Below are 25,590 nucleotides of genomic sequence, written 5' to 3'. Positions count from 1 at the left end.
CAGGAAACAGCAAGAACACGGATGACTCTTCAGCCTGTCCCACTCTCCCATACTTCTCAGTAGCTCTTCCAATTCTTCATTCCCTCTTTGGCCAGCCTCGTCCGCCGCGGCTGCCCTTTCTGACCAGATCAGCCCCCTCCTCTATCAGACAGGCTCTCATCCCACCTCTGATTTGACCCTTTCATTCTTGAATGCATGCCTGGCCTCAAAGACTGCAGACTGAGAGGAAGATCGGGTGTGTTCTAGCCCCAGAGCTGGGTTGGGAGGCTCCTGCCAGTAGGGGGCGCTGCTGGGCAGGCCAGAACCAGGGTCCCTGAGCCCCCGCCCGGCGCGCCCAGACACGTCGCCAGCGGAAACGCTCGAGTTTCTAAGAGGTAATTGTCCGCCTCGTTTTGATAGAAAAGGCTTGGTAGATGGGGGAGAGAGTGGGAGGAAAAATCATCTCCTTGTTCCAAGACCGCAGTCACCAGATAGGCGTCATTAATGATTCGTAGCTGTTCATTAAAGCGGTTTGACTCAGCAGGTGGAAAGCACAGAACCAATTTCTCTTTCCTGCCGCTGCCCTTTTGAACCGATTCTGCGGACTCTGCTTTACTGTTCCGGATGAAATGTCGGCCAGTCCCCTAGCTTTCGGAGAGTTTCCTGTTTATTGTCTGGTAATCTATGTGCAGGCAAGCGTTACAACAAAACCGCCTGGGTTCCATCTCTGGCTGCCTGGGACACAGCGTCTCTCCTTCCTCGTCTCACCCTTTCGCTCCTCCTGCCCCTCCAGGGCTGGGGGTGGGGGAGACATCACAGCTAGAAATCACAGCTACCTGCCTGAGCGTGGCAGGCTCCAAATGCAGACACTTTCTCTTAAGAGCCCTTATGCTGGGAGTTCCCGTCCTGGCGCAGCGGAAATGAATCCGACAAGGAACCATGAGGTTGCAGGTTCGGTCCGTGGCACCGGCTCAGTGGGTTAAGGATCCGGCGTTGCGGCGTTGCCGTGAGCTGTGGTGTAGGTCGCAGACACAGCCAGGATCTGTCCTTGCTGTGGCTGTGGCATCAGAAGGCAGCTGTAGCTTTGATTCAACCCCTAGCCTGGGAACGTCCATATGCTGTGGGTGCAGCCTTGAAAAGACAAAAAAACAAAAAACAAAAACTGCAGCTGTGACTTATCTGATCCTTTTCCCCATTGTGCCACAGTGGGAGCTCCTCATGGAAGACCAGAGTCAAAATGTCACCTCCTCTAGGAAGCCTTCCCTGACTCCCCCTCCACTGTGCTTCCACAGGCCTTGCCATAAGCTGTGTTTTGTTATAATGACCTCGCTCTGTACCTAGCTCATTTGATTTTGAGCAATTTGAGGGCAAGGATGGTATTGGTTTTATTGAGTGTGTTTAAATGTTTATATGAAAAACAACAAAAAGAAAGTAAAAATCACCTACAATCCCAGGGCCTGTGTTTAATATCACAGAAAAGACAAAACATATCCCTTCTCCTGTGTGTCCCACCAATCTTATATCCAGTGACAAATATTTTTCTTTTTGTCTTTTTGCCTTTTCTAGGGCCATTCCCGCGGCATATGGAGGTTCCCAGGCTTGGGGTCTAATCGGAGCTGTAGCTGCCAGCCCATGCCAGAGCCACAGCAACACGGGATCTGAGCTGCACCTGTGACCTACACCACAGCTCACGGCAATGTGAGTGAGGCCAGGGGTTGAACCTGCAACCGCATGGTTCCTAGTCGAATTCATTAACCACTGAGCCACGACGGGAACTCCATCCAGTGACAAATATTTTTGAAAGTGTCATATTATTCTTTACTGCCTTTTCCTGGCACACATACACACAATTTTATAATTGTTACTATCATCTTGGTCTGCAATTTCTATTTTGACTTAACAGTCTATCTTGAGTATTTTTCTGTATTACTGCATTTGATTCTACCTCACTCTTCTTTTTTTTTCTTTCTTTTTTTTTTTTTTTTTTTGGCTGCACCCATGGTATACAGAAGCTATTGAAAACTCGCCCAGCAGAGTACTGTGACCTGAGGCAAAGCAGTGACAACACCGGATCCTTGCCCTGCTAGGCCACCAGGGAACTCCTACATCATTATTTAAAAAATTTTTAAATATAAATATATTACAGGAAATTTGCCTTTTTCTTTTTTTTGCTTTTGCTTTTTAGGGTGCATCTGTGACATGTGGAGGTTCCTAGGCTAGGGGTTGAATCAGAACTGTGGTGTGGCCTATGGCCACAGCCACACCAGATCCAAGCCACGTCTGTGACCTACACCACAGCTCACGGCAATGCCGGATCCTTAACCCACTTAGCGAGGCCAGGGATTGAACCCAAGTCCTCCTGGATACTAGTCGGGTTCATTAACCACTGAGCCACGAGGAGAACTGCTGAGCCATTTTAAAGTACACAATTTGGTGGCATTTATTATTTTCACAATATTGTACAACCATCACCACTATCTATTTCCAATTCTTTTCATCACCTCAAACAGAAACTCTGTGTTATTAAGCAAAAGCCTCCATACTCCCCTCCCCTCCCCCGATAACCCCAGGTAAACTCTAGTCTGCTTTCTCTCTTTATGAATGCCTCATTTTTAAAAAGTGACTGAAGGAGTTCCTGTCATGGCGCGGTGGTTAATGAATCTGACTAGGAACCATGAGGTTGTGGGTTCCATCCCTGGCCTTGCTCAGTGGGTTAAGGATCTGGTGTTGCTGTGAGCTGTGGTGTAGGTTGCAGATGCGGCTTAGATCCCGCGTTGCTGTGGCTCTGGCATAGGTCAGTGGCTACAGCTCCGATTCAACCCCTAGACTGGGAACCTCCATATGCTGTGGGAGCGGCCCTAGAAAAGGCAAAAAGACGACCAAAAAAAAAGTGACTGAATATTATTCCACAGTAGGAGACAATATCATCTATTTAACCATTCTCTGCTAATAGACATTTAGGGTGTTTCCAAGTTTTTGATAAAACAAAGTATGCTGCAACAAAAAGAAAGTTGAGGAGTTGGTTGCTGAGACACAGGGTGGGAGCATTCAAAAATCTGGAAGTTCCCGTGTGGCTCAGCAGTAATGAATCCATCTAGTATCCTTGAAGATGCAGGTTCGATCCCTGGCCCTGCTCACTGGGTTGAGAATCTGGCGTTGCCATGAGCCGTGGTGTAGGTCACAGATGCGGCTTGGATCTGGCATGGCCATGACTGTGGCATAGGCTGGCAGCTGTAGCTCTGATTTAACCCCTAGTCTGGGAACTTCTGTATGCTGCAGGTGTGGCCCTAAACAACAACAACAACAAAAATCTAACAGATACTCATCAGCCTGTGAATCGCCTTTTGCGGAAACTTTTCTGACTCCATTCCCAGATATTGTGGTTTAATAAGCAAGCCCTGGGGCTGAACAACCTGAATTTTTATTTTTATTTTTTTACTTTTTCTTTTTTTGAGAATTAAAAAAATTATTATTATTATTAAAGTATAGTTAATTTACAATGTTTCTTTAAGTTCTGTCGTACAGCAAAGTGACCCAATCACACACATTTCCCTGTGCTATACAGTAGGGCCCCATTGCCCATCCACTCCAAATATAAAAGTTTGCATCCCCAAAAGCCCCCCAAAATGCCCATCCATCCCACTCTCTCCCCTTCCCCACCTCCCTGGAACCCCAAGTCTGCTCTTCTTGGCCATGATTTTTTTTTTTTTTTTTCTAGATAGGATCATCTGTTCCATATTTTATTTTTTATTTTTAGGGCCGCACCTGTGGCATATAGAAGTTCCCAGTCTAGGGGTCCAATTAGAGCTACAGCCGCTGGCCACAGCCACAGCAACGCCAGATCTGTGCCACATCTGTGACCTACACCACAGCTCACAGCAGTGCAGGATCCTTAACCCACTGAGGGAGGTCAAGGATGGAATCTGAATCCTCATGGATCCTAGTCGGGTTCGTTAACCCCTGAGCCGTGAAGGGAACGCCATGCTGCCCATTTTTCAATTGGGTTATTTTGTCATTGTTGTTGAGTTGCGTGAGTTTTTGTAGATTTTGGAGATTAGGCCCTTGTCTGTTGCATAGTTGACAAAGATCTTCTCCCAATCTGTGGGTTGTCTTTTCATTACAACCTGAATTTTTATAAACATCCTACCTGATCATTATAAGGCGAGAACACAGAATGAGAAACACAGCCGTGGGGCCTGGACCTACTGTGTTCTGGGTCCCCAGCATCCGCCCTCAGAGAGTGGGATTTTTCCCTGGAGCAATGTCATAAACTGCGGTGCCTTTACCCATCGCCTGCTGCCACCATGCCAAGTTTGCCCTGGTGAGTCACTGGGCACAGCCTGCTGGCCCCTGGGGTGACAAAGCCTCTAGGGGAATCTTGATGGAGTGTGTGTCTCCCACCCTGGAAGCCCTGAGTCACGCTGGTAAATAAGGCAGCTCCCAATTCTCTGGGCTGTTAGCTTTGCCCTTTGTGGGAGGGAAACTCACCCCTCATTCAAAACAAGACCCACCAAGGAAAAGGCTGCCTTATCTCCCTGGGAAAATTATGACTCACACACCAGGAGTGGTGGGTGGAGGACAGAGAGGGGAAGGGAAGAGAGACAGAACCAAGGCTGTATTCCAGGGGGGGAAAAATGAAAGGTGAAGGAAAAAGGGTAGAGAGGAAGACAAAGCAGAGAGACAGAAAAGCAGAGTTAGAGGGAAACGCAGAAAGGCAAGAGAGAGAAGAAAAGGGAGCGGGGCGCGAGAAGGAAGAGGAGACGGGAGAAGGGAGCTCCTGCTGCAGGATGAGCTCCTTAAGCAGTAGTTTGGATTCGTCCAGAGAAAAAAATAGCTCATCAGATATCAGGAGGATATGGGTGGTAGAGGTGGCCTGGCTTGGTTCTCGGGCCCTGCCTGCACCCCGGCTCGTATTCAGCCTCGCCTGCAGCCTGGCAGCCCTGTGGTGGGAGCGGGCCTGACTCTAAAAAGGGGGCAAAAATATACTCAGGGGCAGTCATGCCCTGTGGTGGGCACAGCCTTCCTAGTCATTTGGCAACAAGGGATAGAGTCTCACAAATTTCCTTCTCCTTGCACAGTGTCTTACCTATAAAGGATGCTCTTTGTGGTGCTGTTTATAGTTAAGCAGAAAAAAGATGGAAGGTAGAAGTTAAATTGGCTTGATAGATGTGTGATGTAATCGTCCCTCACACCTGAATGTAGCCACTACAAATGGTAGTTACAGGGAGTTCCCATTATGGCTCAGTGGTTAATGAATCCGACTAGGAACCATGAGGTTTGGGGTTCGATCCCTGGCCTTGCTCAGTAAGTTAAGGATCCAGTGTTGCCATGAGCTGTGGTGTAGGTCGCAGACACGGCTCTGATCTGGTGTTTCTGTGGCTCTGGTGTAGGCTGGCGGCTCAGCTCTGATTCAACCCCTAGCCTGGGAACCTCCATATGCCGCCAGTGCATCCCTAGAAAAGGCAAAAACAAATGGTGGTTATGGAAGAACCCATGGAGTCCCATTGGTTTGATGCCTGGCCTGGTGCAGCGGCTTAAAGGATCCGACGTTGTGGCAGCTGTGGCAGAGGCTGCAGCTGTAGCTTGGATCTGATCCCTGGCCCAGGAACTCCATATGCCACGGAGCAGCCGGAAAAAAAGGGAGGCCTTAATAAAATGGGGGAAATCCCCACAATATTATATGGAAATAAGTACCAATCAATCTTTAAAATAATATAATTCAAATTTCGTTAGTGGATGTGTGTGTCATGGGGGTAGAACTACTGTCCTGACCCAAAGTCTTCTCCAAGTTTAGTTCCGTTCAGCCCTGTGCAAAGAGACAGTTGTTTTGCTTTTGTTTTTGTTTTTGTTTTGGCAATCTCATGTCTAGACTCTACCCCCGCCCTACTAGTCCCGTGCTCTCTCTTTTGGAAAAATTCCCATTAAAATCCTGCCGGGGGTGGAGTGGTGGTGGTCATTGCTAGTCCCTGGCTCATTGCAGATGCCCACATGATTGGATTCTTCTACCTGCCCCTGGGGTAGCCAGAGGCCTACTTGTGACCGCAGCAGCAGGAGCCACTCTCTTCCATAGCGTGATCCTAGTAGGCTCCTGCCACCGGGTCCCCTGAGCTCCTAGTGTCCATCCTCTGTGCACAATGATAGCCTTCAAAGAAATTTCCTTTTGGTTTAAGGAGTGTTCAGCTGCAGAGGGTTCTGCTACCTCACCCACCAGGTGGGTAGGGACCTCCCTTCCTTGGGTTAGGATGCCCTGGGGCTGTGGGAGAAGGTGTCTGTCTGGGGTGATCAACTGGGGCCCGCACACTGTGAATGAGCAGCTGGATGGGATGCAGGATGCAGTTCATTTCTCTCGAGGAACCAAAGGAGGATGAACTGGCAGAGTCCTGAGTGCAGGTCATGGGAAGTGTTCCTCTCAGTGACAATGGTGAAGAGTAACTGCCCCCCACCTGGTGCCGGGGCACCTAAAAACTGGCCCTGCAAGTCCATGGCTGCAGCATGCCCTCACTCAGACTGGACCAGAGAGAGGCCTTTGGCTCAGAGAGGGAGGGAGGAGCCGCCCACCAGGAGCAGGAACCCAAGGACTCTAGAGGTCCCAGGACTTGGGGGCACCACCCATGTCCACTGCGTTGACCTACACTGTCTTTGCTGGGCAGGATTCAGTCCACAACCCTTAGATGAAAAGGATCACTTTTCTGGATATGCTTTGAGGACTCTTGCGGGAGAGTAGCTGGAAACGTGATGCCCATTCCACAGCTGATCTGGTAGGAGGAGCCAGGAGCAAAAGTGGGTAGCAATTTTTTTTTTTTTTTACTTTTTATTGAAGTATAAGCTCTATAGAGGAATACACCCAAGTAATTTTCCCCAAAATAAACATACCTGTGTAACTATTACCCAGTCCAAGACAAAGAGCTTTACTCCGCATCTCAGAAGACCCCCACTTGGGTGGCAACTATTATTTTGTTAATTTTTTTTGAAATATAGTTGATTTACAATGTTGTATTAGTTTCTCCCATACAGTGAAGGGATTCAGTTATATATGTGTATGTATACATATGTATATATGTATTTTTTTTCATTATTGTTTATTACAGGCTATAAAATATAGTTCCCTGTGCTAGACAGTAGGAGCTGTCGTTTATCTGTTTTACATATCGCAGTTTGTATCTGCTAATCCCAATCTCCTAATTTATCCCTCCCCCACCCTCTTAACAATAAGCTGTTTTTTATTGTCTACGAGTCTGTGGTTTGTTTTGTAAATATGTTCATTATGGGCGGCAGTGGTTTTAAAGAGGAAGGTGGACAGGTCTGAGAGCAAAGGGGGAAGGAAGAAAAAGATCCTCCAGATGCCAGCTGACTGACAGTGGTCCTGGAAACTCAGGAAGGGCCCCGTCCCCCCCCTTTTTTTGTTTGCTTTTTAGGGCCACACGTGGGGCATATGGAAGTTCCCAGACTAGAGCCACCTCTGCTGCCAGCCTATACCATAGCTCACAGCAACACCGGATCACTAACTCGCTGAGTGAGGCCAGGGACTGAACCCGAATCCTCATGGATACTAGTTGGGTTCATCAAGGCTGAGCCACCGTGGGAACTCCAAGGCCCCCAACTTTATTAGCACTGGTGGCGGACTGGTCTGCCTGCCAGGCTCCCAGACACACCACACACCGGGTACCCGGTATTCAGGGCCAGCTCTTGGGAACTTGGTGAGCAGGTTATTGGTAGCAGGCAGCCCTCCAAGGAAAGGCAAGGACTAGTGTGTTTGGAGAAGGTCACAGACCACGTAGGGTTGGGCCAAGAGCCTGAGGGCAAACAGAGAGGAAATTTGCTCTCTTGGTCTGAGAGCGTGGGTGTGGTTGGTCCTAGAGCAGTGGCCGCAGCAGGCACTCTTGGTTCCCTGCAGTTTCTGTTTGTCCAGGAATGACTCATGTGAGTTGCCCCCATCAGCCCCTCCTCTTCTTCCTCCACCGTGAGCTTCTGTGTGAGGCGCACAGGGACACTGGGGAACAAGCCCAGCTGGGACATCCAGGAGATGTGCATGAGGAATACTGTGGTCCCTTGGGGTAGCTGTGTGGGCCTGAAAGGGCGGGAAAGACCGGTTCCTAGAACCAGAGTGAACAGCTCTGTGGAGAGGGTGCCTGAGGGACCAGCTGGCTTATAGGGACTGGGCAGGGAGAAAGCCAGGGAGTAATGACTCTGATCACAGCCTCTCTGAGTGAGGCCAGGGATTGAACCTGTGTCCTCATGGATGTTAGTCAGATTCATTTCCACTGAGCCTCAATGGGAATTCCTACATGTAGTCTTTAAAGCAATTAAGCCCCTTGTATTACCAGGAGCAGTGGCTCCAGGGACAGGAATAGCTTGTTGGTGCCAACACAGACCAGAACCCAGACTTCCTGCCTGCAGCCCACGGCTCTCCTGAGTACAATACTTTGTATTCATGTATTTAGGTTTTTTTTTTTTTTTTCTTTTTTTCTTTTTGCTTTTTAGGGCTGCACTCGCAGCATATGGAGGTTCCCAGACTAGGGGTCTAATGGGAGTTACAGCTGCCAGCCTATACCACAGCCACAGCAAGGACAGATCCAAGCTGTGACTGCAACCTACACCACAGCTCATGGCAATGCCGGTTCCTTAATTCACTGAGCGAGGCCAGGAATCGAGCCCGCAACCTCTTGGTTCCTAGTTAGATTCGTTTCTGCTGCGCCACGACGGGAGCTCCAGTATTCATGTATTTAAACTCGGCAGAGATTTGAGTGGTTTTCAACCACAAATTCCTACGTTTCAGCAGTCAACTAAATAAATCAAAGTGCCATTTCAAAATGTTTTGGGAGTTCCTATTGTGGCGCAGCAGAAACAAATCCGACTAAGAACCATGAGGTTGCAGGTTTGATTCCTGGCCTCAACCAGTGGGTTAAGGATCCGGTGTGTTGCCGTGAGCTGTGGTGTAGGTCACAGATGTGGCTCGGATCTGGCATTTCTGGGGCTGTGGTGTAGGCCGGCAGCTGTAACTCTGATTTGACCCCTAGCCTGGGAACCTCCATATGCTGTGGGTATGGCCCTAAAAAACAAACAAACAAAAATGCAAAAAAAAAAAAAAAAAAAAAAAAAGAAATGAGAAACTCCCCTACAGAGTGTTTGAGGAAGGAAGAAATGCTAACTAGGGAGGAGGAAGGAAGAAAAACCCCTGTTCATCTCTTTTCCCAGTGCCTGACGTGTAATTAGCACATAGTAGGTCCTCAGATATCTGTGTCCCTGCTCTAAAGGGGATTAGCACTACCTGCTGTTTGTTCTCAAGATGAAAGGGAACAAAGCTCTCCAAAGCGCCTGGCCCAAAGTCAGAACAGTCTGGTTCAGTCCCTGACCATTCTCTGAAGACCTGGATGTTTCTCAAGCGATCATGGAGCAGAGGGAAGGGAAGAGGGTGCTTGTGGGTTGGCAGGGGTCGCCCCCCACCCCCGCCGTGGGACTCACAAAGGGAGCCTTGTGTGGGAGTGGTGGCAGGATGCTTTGTGGGACAGCTGGGCCCAGGGCTGGGCTGGGCACTCTGCCACAGGCGGCCCTCTGAGGGCCCTTTCATCTGAGTCCCAGCTGCCACTTGGCTGGCTGGCCCACAGCCCAGCAGCCTGGAGAGGAGAGAGGGGCTGGCGGCTTTGTCTCAGCAGAAGAACAAAGAGTGGAGTGAGCGGGAGGGGGGCAGAGGGAAGCAGTGCTAGCTCTTGGATTAGGGCCAAAGAGAAACAAGATCCAGTCTTAGGCAACACCCCGGGGCTGTTTGAATTCTTTTGTTGCCATAGCATCAAGCAAGATAGGATGGCAGAGACCATCTCAAACAATAACCCCACACCAACCAACCGTGGTACAGGTGGAGAACGGAGGCCGAGAGAGGGCCAGGGACTTGCCCAAGATCACACATGCATAGCAGAGCCAGAACTGGAACCCTGGTCTCTTGCCTCGCAGAGCTGAAGGACTCTGAGAGAGGTACCTCATATTTGGACTCTGGAGGCCCTCACACATAAAATAGAGGTGCTAATTCCTGTTCTGAAAGGTGAGGGTCAAATGTGCTAATGGAGGAGTTCCCCGCTGGTGGCTCAGCAGGGTGAGGATCTGGCCTTGTCACTGCTAAGGTGCAGATTTGATCCCTCGCCCGGGAACTTCTGCATGCTGCGGCCTCAACCCCCCCCCCAAAAAAAAGGGCTGATGGATATAAAAGGAAGAAGAAGACCATTTGACTTGGGTCTTAAAAGCAGTGTAGAAATTTTCCAGAGGGAAGGAGCTGGTGGGGAAAGGTATTCTGAGCACAAAAATAGCATTTTAAAAAAGCCAAGGAGGAGTTCCCCCTGTGGCTCAGCAGGTTAAGAACCTGACTAGTATCCGTGAGGATATAGGTTCGATCTCTGGCTTTACTGAGTGGGTTAAGGTTCTGACATTGCCACAAGCATTGGTGGAGGTCACAGATGTGGCTCAGATCTGATGTTGCTGTAGCTGTGGTGTAGGCCAGCAGCAGCAGCTTCAATTCAACTCCTAGCCCAGGAATTTCCATATGCTGCAAGTGTGATCCTAAAAAGAAAAAGTGCGCTATCATGGTGCTGCTAGGTTCAGAGTCTGATGACAGCCTGCTTCCTGGTTCAGAAATAGCTTTCTTTTTCTTTTCTTTCTTGTTTTTTTTTTTTTGCTGTTGTCGCTGGCCTACACCACAGCCGCAGCAACACAGCATTGGAGCTGTATCTGCGACCTACACCAGAACTCATGGCAACGCCAGATCCTTAACCCACTGAGCGAGGAAGGGGATCGAACCCACAACCTCATGACTTCTAGTCAGATTCGTTAACCACTGAGCCACAACGGGAACTCCCAGAGATAGGTTTCTTGCTGTGTCCTCAGAAGGTAGAAGGAAGGGGCTAAAAATCTCTCTGGGGGTCTCTTTTACAGGCACTAATCCCATTCTTTTTTTTTTTTTTTTTGTCTTTTATCTTTTGTCTTTTTGGTTGTTGTTATTGTTGCTATTTCTTGGGCCGCTCCCGCGGCATATGGAGGTTCCCAGGCTAGGGGTTGAATCGGAGCTGTAGCCTCCGGCCTACGCCAGAGCCACAGCAACGCAGGATCCGAGCCACGTCTGCAACCTACACCACAGCTCACGGCAACGCCGGATCGTTAACCTGCTGAGCAAGGGCAGGGACCGAACCCGCAACTTCATGGTTCCTAGTCGGATTCGTTAACCACTGTGCCACGACGGGAACTCCACTAATCCCATTCTTGAGGGCCCTACCCTCGTGCGTAATCACATCCCAAAGCCCCACCTCCTAACGTCATCACATATATGATTAGGTTTCAACGTGAATTTGGGGGAACACAAACATTCAGATTATAGCAAATACAGAAAAATTTTACAATTGAGTGGCAGATTTTTTTTGGGGGGGGGACGGGCCACACCAGCAGTGTGCAAAAGTTCCCAGGTCAGGGACTGAACCTGCACCACAGCAATGACCCAAGCCACAACAGTGACAGCACCAGATCCTTAACTGCTAGGGTTCCAGGGAGCTCCAAGTGGCAGATTTTTAATAATTTACCCTTTTATAATCTCTGATCTGACATCCTCCCCTGTGAGTGGCCCATACTTCATCCTAACCCTAACTCCCCCCTGAAAATAAAAGTTCTAGGTCCCCCAGGGTTGGCGATAACCCCAGGGAAGTCCATGGAGTTGGTGCTCAGTGATCTCAGGGCACCTCAGAGCAATTCCTTGACTTTCTTGGGGGCTCAGACATACAAATGTACAAGTATTCAATATTTTCAATATTTTGAGATGCTTTTTAGTAGGATTTCAGAATAGCTAGTCTTCCTTAGTAGAAACAGAAGTCCAGCATATTTTCCATATGTTCATTTACTCTTTCACTGAAGTCATTTGTGCCCATATCTTCAGAACAAAGTCACATCTCGGCACCTGTGTCCCCAGCCCCCAACCCCCACACAAGATCAGTATCAGTAACTCTTGGGTGAATACATGAAGTGACAACCCCATGGCAAGGAGGGAGAGGGGACTGGAAGGGTATCCACGACTGGAAAGGTAGTGTCACAGTGTTGGGGGCGGGGCGGGGGGAGGGCACTGATATTCACTGAGCCACATTCCTCCTATGCTGGTAAATGCATCATTCTAGTTTTTCCCACATATCCAAGATGACATGATGCTTGTTAAATCCTGTTAAATAGGCAGGTTCCCAGGCTCTTCCTTGGTAGTTTGTTCACTGGAGATGGAGTTCTGGAATAATGTTCAACAAGCTTTTTTTTTTTTTAGGGCCACACCCACAGCATACGTAGGTTCCCAGGCTAGGAGTTGAATCAGAGCTTTTGCTGCCGGCCTACGCCACAGCCACAGCAATGCCAGATCCGAGCCACATCTGCAACTTACACCAGAGCTCATGGCAACGCCGGATCATTAACCCACTGAGTGAGGCCAGGGATCAAACTTGAATCCTCATGGATCCTAGTTGGGTTCATTAACCACTGAGCCATGAAGGGAACTCTACCGTCTTAACCATTCTTAAGGGTACAGTTCAGTAGTATTAAATATTTTTATGTTGTGAAACAGATCTACAGAACTTTCTCAACATGCAAAACTGAAACCCTATACCCATTAAACAATTCCCCTTTTCCCCCTGCCCTAGCCCCATTCTAGTGCAATGGTAATAACCACCTTTCCTCTTTCTACTGACTACTTTATTTTATTTTATTTTTGTCTTTTCGCCATTTCTTGGGCTGCTTCCACAGCATATGGAGGTTCCCAGGTTAGGGGTCGAATCAGAGCTATAGCCACCGGCCTATGCCAGAACCACAGCAACGCGGATCTGAGCCATGTCTGCAACCTACACCACAGCTCACGGCAACGCTGGATCTTTAACCCACTGAGCAAGTTCAGGGATCGAACCCGCAACCTCATGGTTCCTAGTTGGATTTGTGAACCACTGAGACACAATGGGAACTCCTCTACTGATTACTTTAGATAATGCTTATAAGTGGAATCATGCAGTATTTGTCTTTTTGTTACTGGCTTATTTCACTTAATGTCTTCAGGATCCATCTAGGATTTCCTTCCTTTTTAAGGCTGAATAACATTCCATCGTACATATATCCCACTTGTGTTTATGCATTCCTCCATTGATGGATATTTGGGTTGCTGCCACCTTTTGGCTACTGTGAGTAATGCTGTTATGAAAATGAGTGTGCAAATACAGTGCAAATAGTCTTTGAGATCCTGCTTTTAATTCTTTTGGATATATAACCAGAAGTGGAATTGCTGGATCATATAATAATTTTTCTGCCACTGAGCGAGGGCAGGGACCAAACCCGCATCCTCATAGATACTAGTCAGGTTCTTAACCCACTGAGCCACAATGGAAACTCCACATTTCCTTATTTATTTATTTGTTTAAGTATAGTTAATTTACAATGTTTCTTCAATTTCTGTTGCACAGCAAAGTGACCCAATCACACACAGTTCCCTGTGCTGTGCAGTAGGGCCCCATTGCCCATCCATTCCAGATAGAACAGTTGGCCCCAAACTGCCCATGCATCCCACTATGCCCCCAGAACCACAAGTCTGCTCTCCTTGGACATTCTGTTTTGTAGTTAGGATCATCTGTGCCATATTTCAGATTCCACAAATAAGTGATATCATATGGTATTTCTGTCTTACTTCACTTAGTGTGAGAATCTCTAGTTCTATTCATGTTGCTGCAAATGGCATTAGTTTGTCTTTTTTACAGCTGAGTAGTATTCCATTGTATACATGTATCACATCTCAATTCATTCCTATGTCAATGGACATTTAGGTTGTTTCCATGTCTTGGCTTTTGTGAATAGTGCTGCAGTGAACATAGGGGTGAATTTTTTTTTTTTTTTGGTCTTTTTGGGGCTGCATCTGCAGCATAGGGAGGTTCTCAGGCTAGGGGTCTAATTGGAGCTGTAGCTGCCAGCCTATGTCACAGCCACAGCAACGCAGGATCCAAGCCGCATCTTCGACCTACACTACAGCTCATGGCAGTGCCAGATCCTTAACCCTTTGATCGAGGCCAGGGATTGAACCTACATCCTCATGAATGCTAGTCAGGTTTGTTAACCACTGAGCCACCACAGGAACTCCTGAATGAATGTATGTTTTTGAGTGAATGTTTTGTTCAGATATATGCCCAGAAGTGGGATTGCTAGATCACATGGTAGTTCTATATTTAGTTTTCCGAGGTACTGGTCCCGGAATCCAGGTTCTCGTTCACAGAGCTGAAGAATGAACTTTTCGAACACACACAGGCAGCAAGCAAAAGACTTTATTACAGGAAAGCAAATAGCTCCCAGCACAGACACTGGGAGGGAGGAGAAGAGTCCCACTTTCTCTTGTTCTATGAAAGTTTTTACTTCTTAAGGGTGGGGCTACCAGCGTGGGGTCTAGACACCATCCCTTTTTCCCATTGGCCTTGTCTAGTCACCTATATCAGGCCTTATCCAATAGGGGTCTTAGAGATGGATATACCCCATAAGTTTTGTTTTTTTTTTTTGTCTTTTGTCTTTTTTTTAGGGCCGCACCCGCGGCACATGGAGGTTCCCAGGCTAGGGGTCTAATTAGAGCTACAGCTGCCAGCCACAGCCACAGCAATGCCAGATACGAGCCACATCTGCAACCTACACCACAGCTCACAGCAATGCCGGATCCTTAACCCACTGAGCGAGGCCAGGGATTGAACCCGAAACCTCGTGGTTCCTAGTTGGGTTTGTTTCCATTGTGCCACAACGGGAACTCCCCCTATAAGTTTTAAGGCTACTTTGTTCTTCTTTCCCTTAGACTGGGAGTCACTGTTCCTCTCATTCCTTCCCCATCAGTCAAGGGGTGAGTTAGAGATTGAATCCCCCTCGACATAAATCAGGATGTATTTTCTATAGAAAATAAGGCCTGTGAGAGTGTTATTTCCTGGACCTCCCAAATCATAGATACTAATCAACAGCTATAGCAAAGAATACATCGAAATATTAATCACTAACTACCTAAATCATCATTCATTACTCTGCCTCAGTACCGCCATACTGTTTTCCATAGTGGTTGTACCAATTTACATTCCCACCAGCAGTGGAGGAAGGTACCTCCTTAGTGTTTACCTAACGTCTATTTTCTGTTCGAGGATCTCATACCACATTGCATTAAGTCCTCATGTCTCCTTAGGCTACTCTTGGCTGTGACTGTCTCTCAGATTTCCTTGTTTCGTGATCTTGACAATTTTGAGGACGGCTGGTCAGGTATACCATAGGAAGCCCTCCTGTTGGAATTTGATGTTTTTCCCATGATTTATGCTGGGGTTATGGGTTTTGGGGAGGGTGATCACAGAGGCCTAGTGTCAGTTTCATCACATAGTATTAAAGATACATACTATCATCGTGGTTTATGGCTTTTTTTTTTTTCTTTTTTTCTTCGGCTCTGCAGCATGAGGAAGACCCAAGCCACTGCTATGACAATGCCAGGCCCTTAGCCCACTGAGTCACAAAGGAACTCTGATTTATTTATTTTTTGTTTGTTTATTCTATTTTGTCTTTTGGGGGACACACCCACAGCATATGGTGGTTCTCAGGCTAGGGGTCAAATCAAACTGAGGTTGCTGGCCTACACCACAGCCACAGCAACACGGGACCTAAGTTGCATCTTTGACCTACACCACAGCTCATGTCAACTCTGGATCCTTAACCCACTGAGTGAAGCCAGGGATGGAACCTGCGTCCTCATGGATACCAGTCAGATTCGTTTCCGTTGAGGCATGACCGGAACTCCCGATTTACCACTTTTCATGTTGACCTTGATCACGTGGTTAAAGCAGTGTTTGTCATTTTCTCCAGCGCACAGTAAATCTTATTCCCCCTGCTCCTTACATACTGCCCTCTTTGGAAGGTCACCATGCAGGCCCGTACTTAAAGAGAGTTATGCCCTCCTTCTAAGGACTGTGTTTTAACAAGCAAAATAACTCACACAACAGGTACCTAGCTCTTCACTGGTCAGGCTTTGCCCTTTCAGCAGCTGATCTGAGCTCGATAAATAAGCTACACTGGCCACCTATCTCCTGGAGCCTCATTTTTCTTACCTGTTAAGTGGGCGTTGCTGCTCATCCTTTACCCCCTAGGACTGTAGCGAGTGGAGAGTCTCAAGGTCAAAGTCAGTTGCCTCTGCCTCCCCCGCCTGGCCAGAGATGGGTAGTGACTAGTGGGGTTTCACCGGAAGCCTGCCAACGCCAGGCCAGTCGGAGTTCCAACCACACCTGGGTGCGGATTCCGCCCACACCCCGGGGCGAAAGGCAGGTGCACTTCCGCCAGCTCCAAGGACCTGGCGCGTGGCAGACAGGGCGGGGCTGGCGAGGGGCAGCCGTGCCGCGCAGAGGCAGCTCCCGCGGGGCAGGGATGATGAGCCTGGTCTCGGCGCCCGGCTCCCGGCCACTTGGCCGGGCGGCGCCCACAGCGGGTCCGCGGAGGGTGAGTGCGAAGCCCCGGGCGGGCGAAGCGACAGGCCGGCTCCAGCCCCGCGCCTCTGCCATCTTTCACGCCTTCCAGTGTCCCCCTCCTTCCGTCCCCGCGGGTCCCAGTCCCTCTGCTTCTCGCGCGCGGTCCCGGCCCGCCGCTGGATGCTCTCTTCTCCTTTGCTATTTATTCTCGCCGTTTTGGTCTCTCTTTTCGCGCCACGGCCTCGGTTCCGGTTCCGGCTCCGTCCAGCCTCTCCCCTTTGCCTTCTTTCCTGCTTGGCTACCTTTGCGTCCTCCCTTTCGCTTGGGACTCATCTTTTCAGTCCTCTGGCTTGTCCCGTTCCACCGATCTTCCGCTGCCCCTCCTCCTACTTCCCTGGCCGGCATGTCATTACCTCACCGCCTGGACCCCCACCTCTCTCCAGCCTGCCCCTGCCCTCTAGCCGAGTCCTCCTGCTTGCCTGCCCCTGCCACACCTTGGGCAGGGGAGCAGGTGGGGAGGATCTGGAAAAGGTCCAAAGCAATCTGGGATCAGAACATTCTCATCCCTCCCCCGCTAGACTTTAGGAAGGGAAGGCGGATCCAGCAGTGGGGTGGCTGTGGCTCCTTCCAACAGGGTGATGATAACGTTATTGTTGTTGGCTATTGACAAAGTCACCTGCTCAGAGGCGGGGCTCCCCAAGGTGCGCAATAAATATCTGACTTAATTACCCGCCAAGGGAGAAACCCAGCACCGTGGGTGATGCCAAGTTCCACAAGATTGGCCTTTATCAGAATCCCAGGCGCTCCTGTAAGTCAGTGCTGAGGGTAAGCCGTGTTCAAAAAAAGACAACTTATTGAGCATCTCTGGTGTGCTGAGCCCTGCAGTAGGTACTGGTAACAAAAGATTAATCTGGGGAGTTCCCATGTGGCTCAGTGGGTTAAGGATCATGTCATTGCTGTGTTACAGGTTTGATTACTGGCCCTGGGAACTTCTGCTGTAACTTCTGCTGCCTCCCCCCGCCCCCCCCAAAAAAGGAGTCTAGAATTAATCTGTAAGGGCGTAAGGGAATGTAGAGTCACCGCAGTGTTTAATGCAGGTGGGGTCCAGATCAGATTTGAACTTTAGAGAAACTACTCTGGTTTCAGAGTCGAGATTGGATTGAGAGAGGCGGGAGCCATGGAACAGACCAGGCATTTAGAATCGCCAGGACCTGGCGACTCATTATTTGTGTGTGAGGAGGTTGGAGATGGGACTGCAAGATTACAGTCTAAGTTTCTGGCTCAGACAGCTAAGAGGGTACAAAGTCGTGATGTGGGGAGAGAGCTTGGACCTTGGGGGACATATGAATGGACTAGACTAAAGGTGACCTGAGAAAATGGAGGACTCTTCGGTGGGGTGAGAGCTGGGCCTGTCTGATTCATCCCTGCGTCCTTGTGGCCAGCATTAGCCTGGCTCCCTGCAGAGGCTTCTCAAGACCACATTTCCCTGCTCATGCACACAGGGCCTGGGTCAGGCTTGCCCCCCTAGAAATGCTTCAGATGGGACACTGGTAGAACAGGTGAGGAAGAGGGGCCATGAGGAAGGGCAGGTGGTCCAAAAGAGGAATGGAAAAAAGTCTTTATCTGCTAGAAATACATGCAGTGTTATTTATTGATGAGGTAGGTCTGGGATTTCCAAAGAGATTTGGAATTTTTAGGGAAAAAAAAAAAAAAAAAAGAGGAAGGAGTTTCAGTTGTGGCTCATAGGGTTATGAACCCAACTAGTATCCAAGAGGATGCAGGTTCGATCCCTGGCCTCGTTGAGTGGGTTAAAGATCCAGTGTTGTCGTGAGCTGTGTTTGAAGACCTGGCTCAGATCCCTTGTTGCTGTGGTGTAGGCCGGCAGCTCCAGCTCCAATTTGACCCTTAGCCTGGGAACTTCCCTATGCCACAGGTGCGGCCCTAAAAAACAAAAAGGAAAGAAAACAAGGAGGGCAAAGAGACAGAATTAAGAAGCTTGGGAACGGGGCCCAGGTCGTGGTTGTTAAAGAACCGGGGCGAGAACTGTTTTGTTTAGAAATGGAAATAAGCTTCGGAAACAACATTTGAAGTGATTGTATTCCTTAAACCTTCCGAGCTGGAGAGACAGAGGGCTCTTCATCTGCTTTGCCTCTCTATTTTGTAGACGACTAAGCTTATGCCCAGAGGAGGAACTGTGATGCCCAGGAGCACAGCTAAGCGCTGGCAGGGGTGGGACTGGATGTTTGGAGGCTGGGGGAGGACATCTGACTCCATATTGTACTAGAGTCAGACTGATGCTGATCCCAGCTCTGACTTCCTCGCTTCCCAGCTGTAGGATCCTTCTTTCTGAGCTTTCCTCACCTGTACTGTGGGGATGTTGAGAGCACCTGTGAGCTTTCAGTGGTACGGAGTGATGAGAGCTCATCCATTCAGGGATTAAAGGCTACACTTTCACATTTAACTGTCTGCTTTATGAAGCCACCTTAGGGTGGACCACACAGCCTTGCCAAGAAGCCTTGAGGTTTACGGGAGAAAGAGGGAGTCACAGGTTCTGGGCTTATTTTTCTCCAGGCTGTATTGTTTGGTTGCTGTCAGGTGCATCCTCTCCTCTCCCTTCACTCCAGCCAGCAGAACTGTCCCTTGGTAGAAGCTGTTGCTATGGTGACTCCATTCTTCCCAGCAGTTTGGCTGTTTTGAGCTCTCTTAATTCCAGTCCTTTAATCAGAGAGGTAGAGCCCACGGACAAATTGTAAAAGAAGTCACTCCTAAATCAGACTGAAGGACACTTCTGAGTCCTGTCCCTGTCCTTGGCACTGCAAGATAGTAGGAAATCCAACCTCCCTCCAACGCTACAGGTCGCTTCCATAGCAGCAGCCGTCACATTCCCTAGGAAACCTTCCTGGACAACCTCCAACACACCATCCACAAAAGAGTCAATCCCTGGAGTTCCTGTCGTGGCTTAGTGGTTAACGAATCCAACTAGGAACTGTGAGGTTGCGGGTTCGATCCCTGGCCTTGCTCAGTGGGTTAAGGATCCAGTGTTGCCATGAGCTGTGGTGTAGATTGCAGACGCAGCTTGGATCTGGCATTGCTGTGGCTGTGATGTGGGCAGCACCTGGAGCTCCGATTAGACCCCTAGCCTGGGAACCTCCATATGCTGCAGATGCAGCCCCAAAAAGACTAAAAAAAAAAAAAAAAAAACCTGATGAACAGCTAAATCTAACTTACATTTGCACCATCCCATTTATGAGGCAGTTTTATACCTGTTGTGTATGGGTGTTATTGACCTTGTCACCACCAACGTTATTCCTGTTATTTAATCCCATGGGCCCATATCTTAAAAAAAAAAAAAAACACCCATCAAACAAATTCCAGTTATTAATCAAAGTCAAGTCAACTGCTAATCAGAACCTCTGATCTATGCAAGATAAGATTTTTTTTTTTTTGGCTTTTTAGGGCTGAACCAGCGGCATATGGAGGTTCCCGGGCCAGGGGTCTAATCGAAGCTGTAGCTGCCAGCCACAGCCACAGCAATGCCAGATCCTTAACCCACTGAGCAAGGCCAGGGATTGAACCTGAAACCTCATGGTTCCTAGTCGGATTTGTTTCTGTTGTGCCATGACGGAAACTCCTGAAATAAGAATTTTTACCCCCATTTCCAGCACAGGATGTAGATACACAGTAAGTATTCAGGAAATAATTACTGAATAAATACACTTGTGGTTTCTTTAGACTTCCTGAAAGGTTGAAACTGTTTTGACCCCTAATACCTACTCCCCTCTCTCTTTTCTTAAAAAAACTCTATCGTAGATCTAAGCATCTCTTTCGGGAACTCTTCACAATAGCTCCATATCCCCATTTTATAAATAAGGAAACTGAGGACTAAGGAGGGAAAATGCTTTGCCACAGGCCACGCACTTTATTTACTTTTTTTTTTTTTTGCTTTTTGGGGCCGAACCCATGGCATATGGAGGTTTCCAGGATAGGGGTCTGATTGGAGCTACAGTTGCTGGACTACACCACAACCACAGCAGTTCTAGACATGAGCCGTGTCTGTGACCTACACCACAGCTCACGCCAACACTGGATCCTTAACCCACTGATTGAGGCCAGGGATCAAACCCGCAACCTCATGGTTCCTAGTGGATTTGTTTCTGCTGTGCCATGACGGGGACTCCAGGCCACCCACTTTAGATGTATTGTCCCTTCCACAGCAGCCTCCTCTACGAATAAATAGTCTCTGACCTCGTGAGAAAATTCAAAGGCTAGAATGGGTATTCTTTTATGTGAAATACGTTCTTCCTTAAAATGCACAGTGAAATATTTTCTTCCTTAAAATGATCACTCTCTGGAGCTATACATATAAACACAACCCCTTTAAGTAAGAGGGACATTTCAATAGCAGAAACCCATCATTACGGCTCCCCTAATTTCTGTAGGATATTCTTTAAAATAAATCATAAGGCGTTCCCATCGTGGCGCAGCGGAAACGAATCCAACTAGGAACTATGAGGTTGCTGGTTCGATCCCTGGTCTCGCCCAGTGGGTTAAGGATCTGGTGTTGCCATGAGTTGTGGTGTAGGTCACAGATGCTGCTCGGATCCTGCGTAGCTGTGGCTGTGGTGTAGGCCAGTGGCTAAAGCTCTGATTCGACCCCTAACCTGGGAACCTCCATATGCCTTGGGTGTGGCCCTAAAAGGACAAAAAGACAATCAATCAATCAATCAATCATGAGTTCCCTGGAGTTGGCGCTGTTGGTTCACTCTGCCTCTTGTGCCCTCAGGAATCTCCTGTGGTGGAGCTCAATGTCGGGGGTGAGTTCTATACCACCACCTTGGGCACCCTGAGAAAAATCCCGGGCTCAAAGCTGGCGGAGATGTTCTCCAGCTCAGCCAAGGCCTGCACAGACGCAGAGGGACGCTTCTTCATCGATCGCCCTGGCACCTATTTTGGACCCATCCTGGAATATCTGCGCAGCGGGCAGCTGCCCAGGCAGCATATCCCCGAGGTGTACCGTGAGGCTCAGTACTACGAAATCGAGCCTTTGGTCAAACTCCTGGAGGACATGCCACAGATTTTTGGTGAGCAGGTGGCTCGGAAGCAGTTCTTGCTGCGGGTGCCAGGCTACAGCGAGAACCTGCAGCTCATGGTACGCCTGGCACGTGCGGAGGCCGTGGCGGCACGCTATTCGGAAGTGCTGGTGTGCGTGGTGCACAACGAAAAGGATGATGCGAACTGTGTGGACACCCTTCGCCTCCTGGAAGCGGACAAGAGGTCAGTGGTCAAGTTTGGGCCTTGGAAGGCAGCCCCGACCATTGATCACCTCCTGGACTGCGTGAAGATGGATATTAAGGCCCAAGGGTACCAGGTACAGTGTTCAAAGCACCTTGGATTGCCGGCCAATTACTTCTATACCTTCTGCTTCACCTGGTGGTGATCCCCAGGAGAGGGGGCTGTCTGTATGGGCTCTAGTGGCCCTCGACAGCCATCATTCTTTAATTTCAAAAACAAACATCGGAAACTTCCAACGTGGTCTACTTGCGTCTCGCCCCTGAATATTCATTTCTGCTTTAAAGACTTTTCACTCACTGCTGTTGACTCTATTATTCCCTCTTTAAAGCCTCACGTTCCTGCCAGACCCTTCCCTCGAAGGCCAGTGGCCAGGTGGAGATGATCGGACTGTCTGAACAATGCCACGGCTGGAGATGCAGTTTGACAACAGGAAAATAACAGGATGCCATGAATCTAGAGTCAGACCTAAAAATGTAATTTAACCAGCTGCCGCTTGTGGTCCAGTCTTCTAGCCCTGGTGTGTGCCTTCCTGAGGAAAACTGCCACGTTATGTCTGGAGTAGATGCCGCTCAGGTCTCCTTTCCCTGATGCTGTCAGTGCTGGCTGCTAAAGCGTCTTATCTAGAGCAGCAGTTCTCCAAGTGTGGTCCCAAGACCATCAGCATCCTCAACAGGTGGGAACTTGTTAGAAATACAAATTTCTAGCCCCTACCTCAGACTTAGGGAATCAGAAACTCTGGGAGCTGGCCCCGCTGTCTGTTTTAACAAAGCCTTCTAATTTTTTTTTTTTTTTTAATCTTTTTGCCATTTCTTGGGCCTCTCCCGCGGCATACAGAGGTTCCCAGGCTAGGAGTCGAATCAGAGCTGCAGCCACCGGCCTACACCAGAGCCACAGCAACGTGGGATCCAAGCTGTGTCTGCAACCTACACCACAGCTCACAGCAACACGGGATCCTCAACCCACTGAGCAAGGCCAGGGACCGAACCCGCAACCTCATGGTTCCTAGTCGGATTTGTTAACCACTGCGCCACGACGGGAACTCCCAAGCCTCCTAATTCTGATGCTCTTTAATTTTGAGACCTGCTCTAGAAACGCATGACCGTGTCACTTGTGTGGAAATACAGAAGACTAAGCCCTTATTGTCTCAAGGAGGAACCAGCTGATACAGTTTCTGTCTAGACCTCCTTGTGGGGTTAGGCTGAAGTCAAAGTGAGTCTTCATTGAACACGTCGTTCTTACTTAATGGTCTTCCTCTGCTTCCCCGGCTTCCCTCACTCCCCTTCCTTTGAGAACACACGTGTCCTCCATAAACCACGTAAACAAGAGACTCTCAGGTTCTTCTTCTCAAGCAAAGACATGAAGCAGCTCTAAGGATGATACGTTCATCTTTCCTAAGTTCAGGTCTGGGGTACATGGCCCCCTTCCCCGCCTAGTAGGATGACCAGCTATTCTGGGTTCGCTGGGACTGAAGGTGAGGTATAAATGTCAGTCTTTGAGGAATTAGTACTGAATCAGGGAATTTCACATTTAAACGTCAAATTGCAGGCAACGAAGTCGTTTTCAATGAGTGTTTTAATTCTGTAATTGCATCTACTTATATATATATATATTTTTTCCTTATTTTCAAAGCTTGTTCTATGTTTTCTTTTTTTGGAAAATTAAAGTGGAGAAATCCTGAATGTCTGTTTGAACCTAATATCATGAAGCAATTCAACATTACTCCTCAAGAGCCTGAAGAAAAAGTTCATACCCTTTGATTAGTAATTACACGTCTGAGATCTGCTTCCAGGAAGATACCCTTCCCCATAAGATCTAAATATCTCGATTTGCGTATTTAAAAATCTTAAATCTCAATTTCGTGACAGTTATGGAAAGGCTAATGTCCTCTCCAGGATGCTTGCGCATTCCCAGGAGGCTAATCTTCTGGGGCTCTGGTTCTCTGCTCCTGCAAGATTCATTCAGCATGGGGATCAGCTAGCTGTCTTAACTCTGTAGTTGCTGTTCTACATGGTGCTTACCCAGATTTAACACTCAGACCTTTTTCTTAATTTTTACAAATGCCACTCCCATCAGCTATTTGTGCACATCGCAGACTGTGGCAACTACAGGCAAAGAGAAGGGAGTTTACAGCACAGAAGTGCAAACAGCTTCAAAGTGAACATTGGACATAACTGTTCTTAAAAATGTCTTAGTCACCTCCATCACTAGGGGCTTTTCCCTGGTGGATCATGTTTGTTTCCTATTCTTTTTTCCCTTCCTTTTCCTGCCATGCAGGTAGGAGGGTAGGTGGAATTGATCTTTCCTGCCCTCTGAGTTCTTAATCTGGCCAATGGAATAGATGTGGAAATGACAGTATGCCAGTTTCAAGGTGAGGCTTTTGAGGAATGCCAGGTTTCTACCAGCTCCCTTGTGTTCTTATCATTTGCCAAAAGACTTTGTGTCAGTTTAACTACCTCTTTTATTGCTCTGGCTGCAGCCTGCATTCCTTAGGATCTGATTCTCCTCCTTAGCAATTTACCAAACTCTTTTATTAAACAAAGGCAATTCCAATATCCCCTCGACTCCCAATCCATAATACAATGAAGATAACATGTTTATATCCCAACCTAGAATAGCAAAACAATTGGACATAAGTCAACTTAGTTACATTACACCTATATAATGCAATGTTATATAGTAATTAGAATTATAGATAGCTTACAATTATTGGGAAGGAGATTAATTCAGTACAATTTAATTAAATCTTCACTCTAAGAAGGATTTAAGATGGTTGGGCTTAAAGGCAATGGAAAAAAGGAATATCCAAAAAGATATAAGTTAAAAATACATGAAGTGGACAGTTTTGATTGCCTACCCAATAATACTATCGCCTCTCCCCCTCTGAAAAAGCAAAGTAAGTAAGGCTCATTAATAATGTCCAAAACACCATCTCTGAGCAACCCTATTAAAAATAGCAGGAGACCTGAATAGACATTTTTCCAAAGAAGAGAAACGGATGGTCCACAGGCACATGAAAAGATACTCATCATCCCTAATTGTTCGGGTAATGAAAATCAAAACCATAATGAGATATCCCCTCGCACATGTCAGAATACTGTCATCAAAAGGCCGCAAATAACAAATGTTGGCAAGAAGGTAGAGAAAAGGGAACCCTTGTACACTGTTGGTGGGAATGTAAATTGGTGCAACCACTATGGAAGATAGTATGGAGGTTCCTTAAAAAACGAAAAACGGAACTACCATAGGATCCAGCAATCCCATGCCGTGGTATATATCTGATGAAAACAAAAGATACATGCACCTCAGTATTCATAGCAGCATTATTTACAGTAGCCGAGGTATGGAAGCAACCTAAATGACCATCAACAGAGGAATGGATAAAGAGGATGTATGTACACACACACACACACACACTGTAGTACTACTTAGCCATAAAAAGAATGAAATTCTGCCATTTACAACAATGTGGATGGACCTAGAGGGAGTTAATGCTTAGTGAAGTCAAATGACAAATACTCTGTTATAAGTTACATGTGGAATCTAAAAGACAACAACAAATGTATATAACAAAACAAACAGATTCCAAGACATAAAGAACAAGCTAGTGGTTACAAGTAGGGAGAAGAGGTGGGAGGGGCAAAATGGGAATATGGGATTAAGAGATGCAATCTACTATGTATAAAATAAATAACAAGGATATCTTGTGTAACTGGGAAATATAGCCATTATAATAAGTTTAAATGGAGTATAATCAATAAAAGTATTGACTCACTATACCGTATACCTGAAAATAATGTAATATTGTAAATCAACTATACCTCAATAAAAACAAAACATAATCGCCACCTCTGTTCATTTGTGAAAT

At 47.7% G+C, this 25,590-nt stretch overlaps 2 protein-coding genes across 3 annotated transcripts in view; both read left to right on the top strand.

Moving 5' to 3' along the window:
• Positions 1-25,590, top strand: part of LOC100511652 (glycerophosphodiester phosphodiesterase domain-containing protein 4) — an 882,168-nt gene that overhangs the window by 76,509 nt on the left and 780,069 nt on the right. The gene's annotated exons all lie outside the window — the stretch shown is intronic.
• On the top strand, positions 301-25,570 carry KCTD14 (potassium channel tetramerization domain containing 14). Of its 2 annotated transcripts, none has more exons than XM_084975475.1 (2): positions 301-374; positions 21,217-25,570. In XM_084975475.1, exon 2 carries the CDS (start codon positions 21,310-21,312, stop codon positions 21,868-21,870), a length of 561 nt encoding a protein of 186 aa, XP_084831601.1. In that variant the 5' UTR covers positions 301-374; positions 21,217-21,309; the 3' UTR covers positions 21,871-25,570. The 2 variants fall into 2 exon arrangements, with proteins under 2 accessions (XP_084831601.1, XP_005667223.2); XM_005667166.4 differs by lacking the exon at positions 301-374 and adding an exon at positions 16,234-16,464.

Source organism: Sus scrofa, chromosome 9, assembly GCF_054392235.1.
Source record: "Sus scrofa isolate SSC_HxYL_T2T_F1_AM1 chromosome 9, Sscrofa_HxYL_maternal_Yorkshire_Landrace_v2.0, whole genome shotgun sequence".
Lineage (NCBI taxonomy): Eukaryota > Metazoa > Chordata > Mammalia > Artiodactyla > Suidae > Sus > Sus scrofa.
The sequence above is the reverse complement of the archived record's forward strand: the minus strand, read 5'-3'. Positions and strand labels throughout refer to the sequence as shown.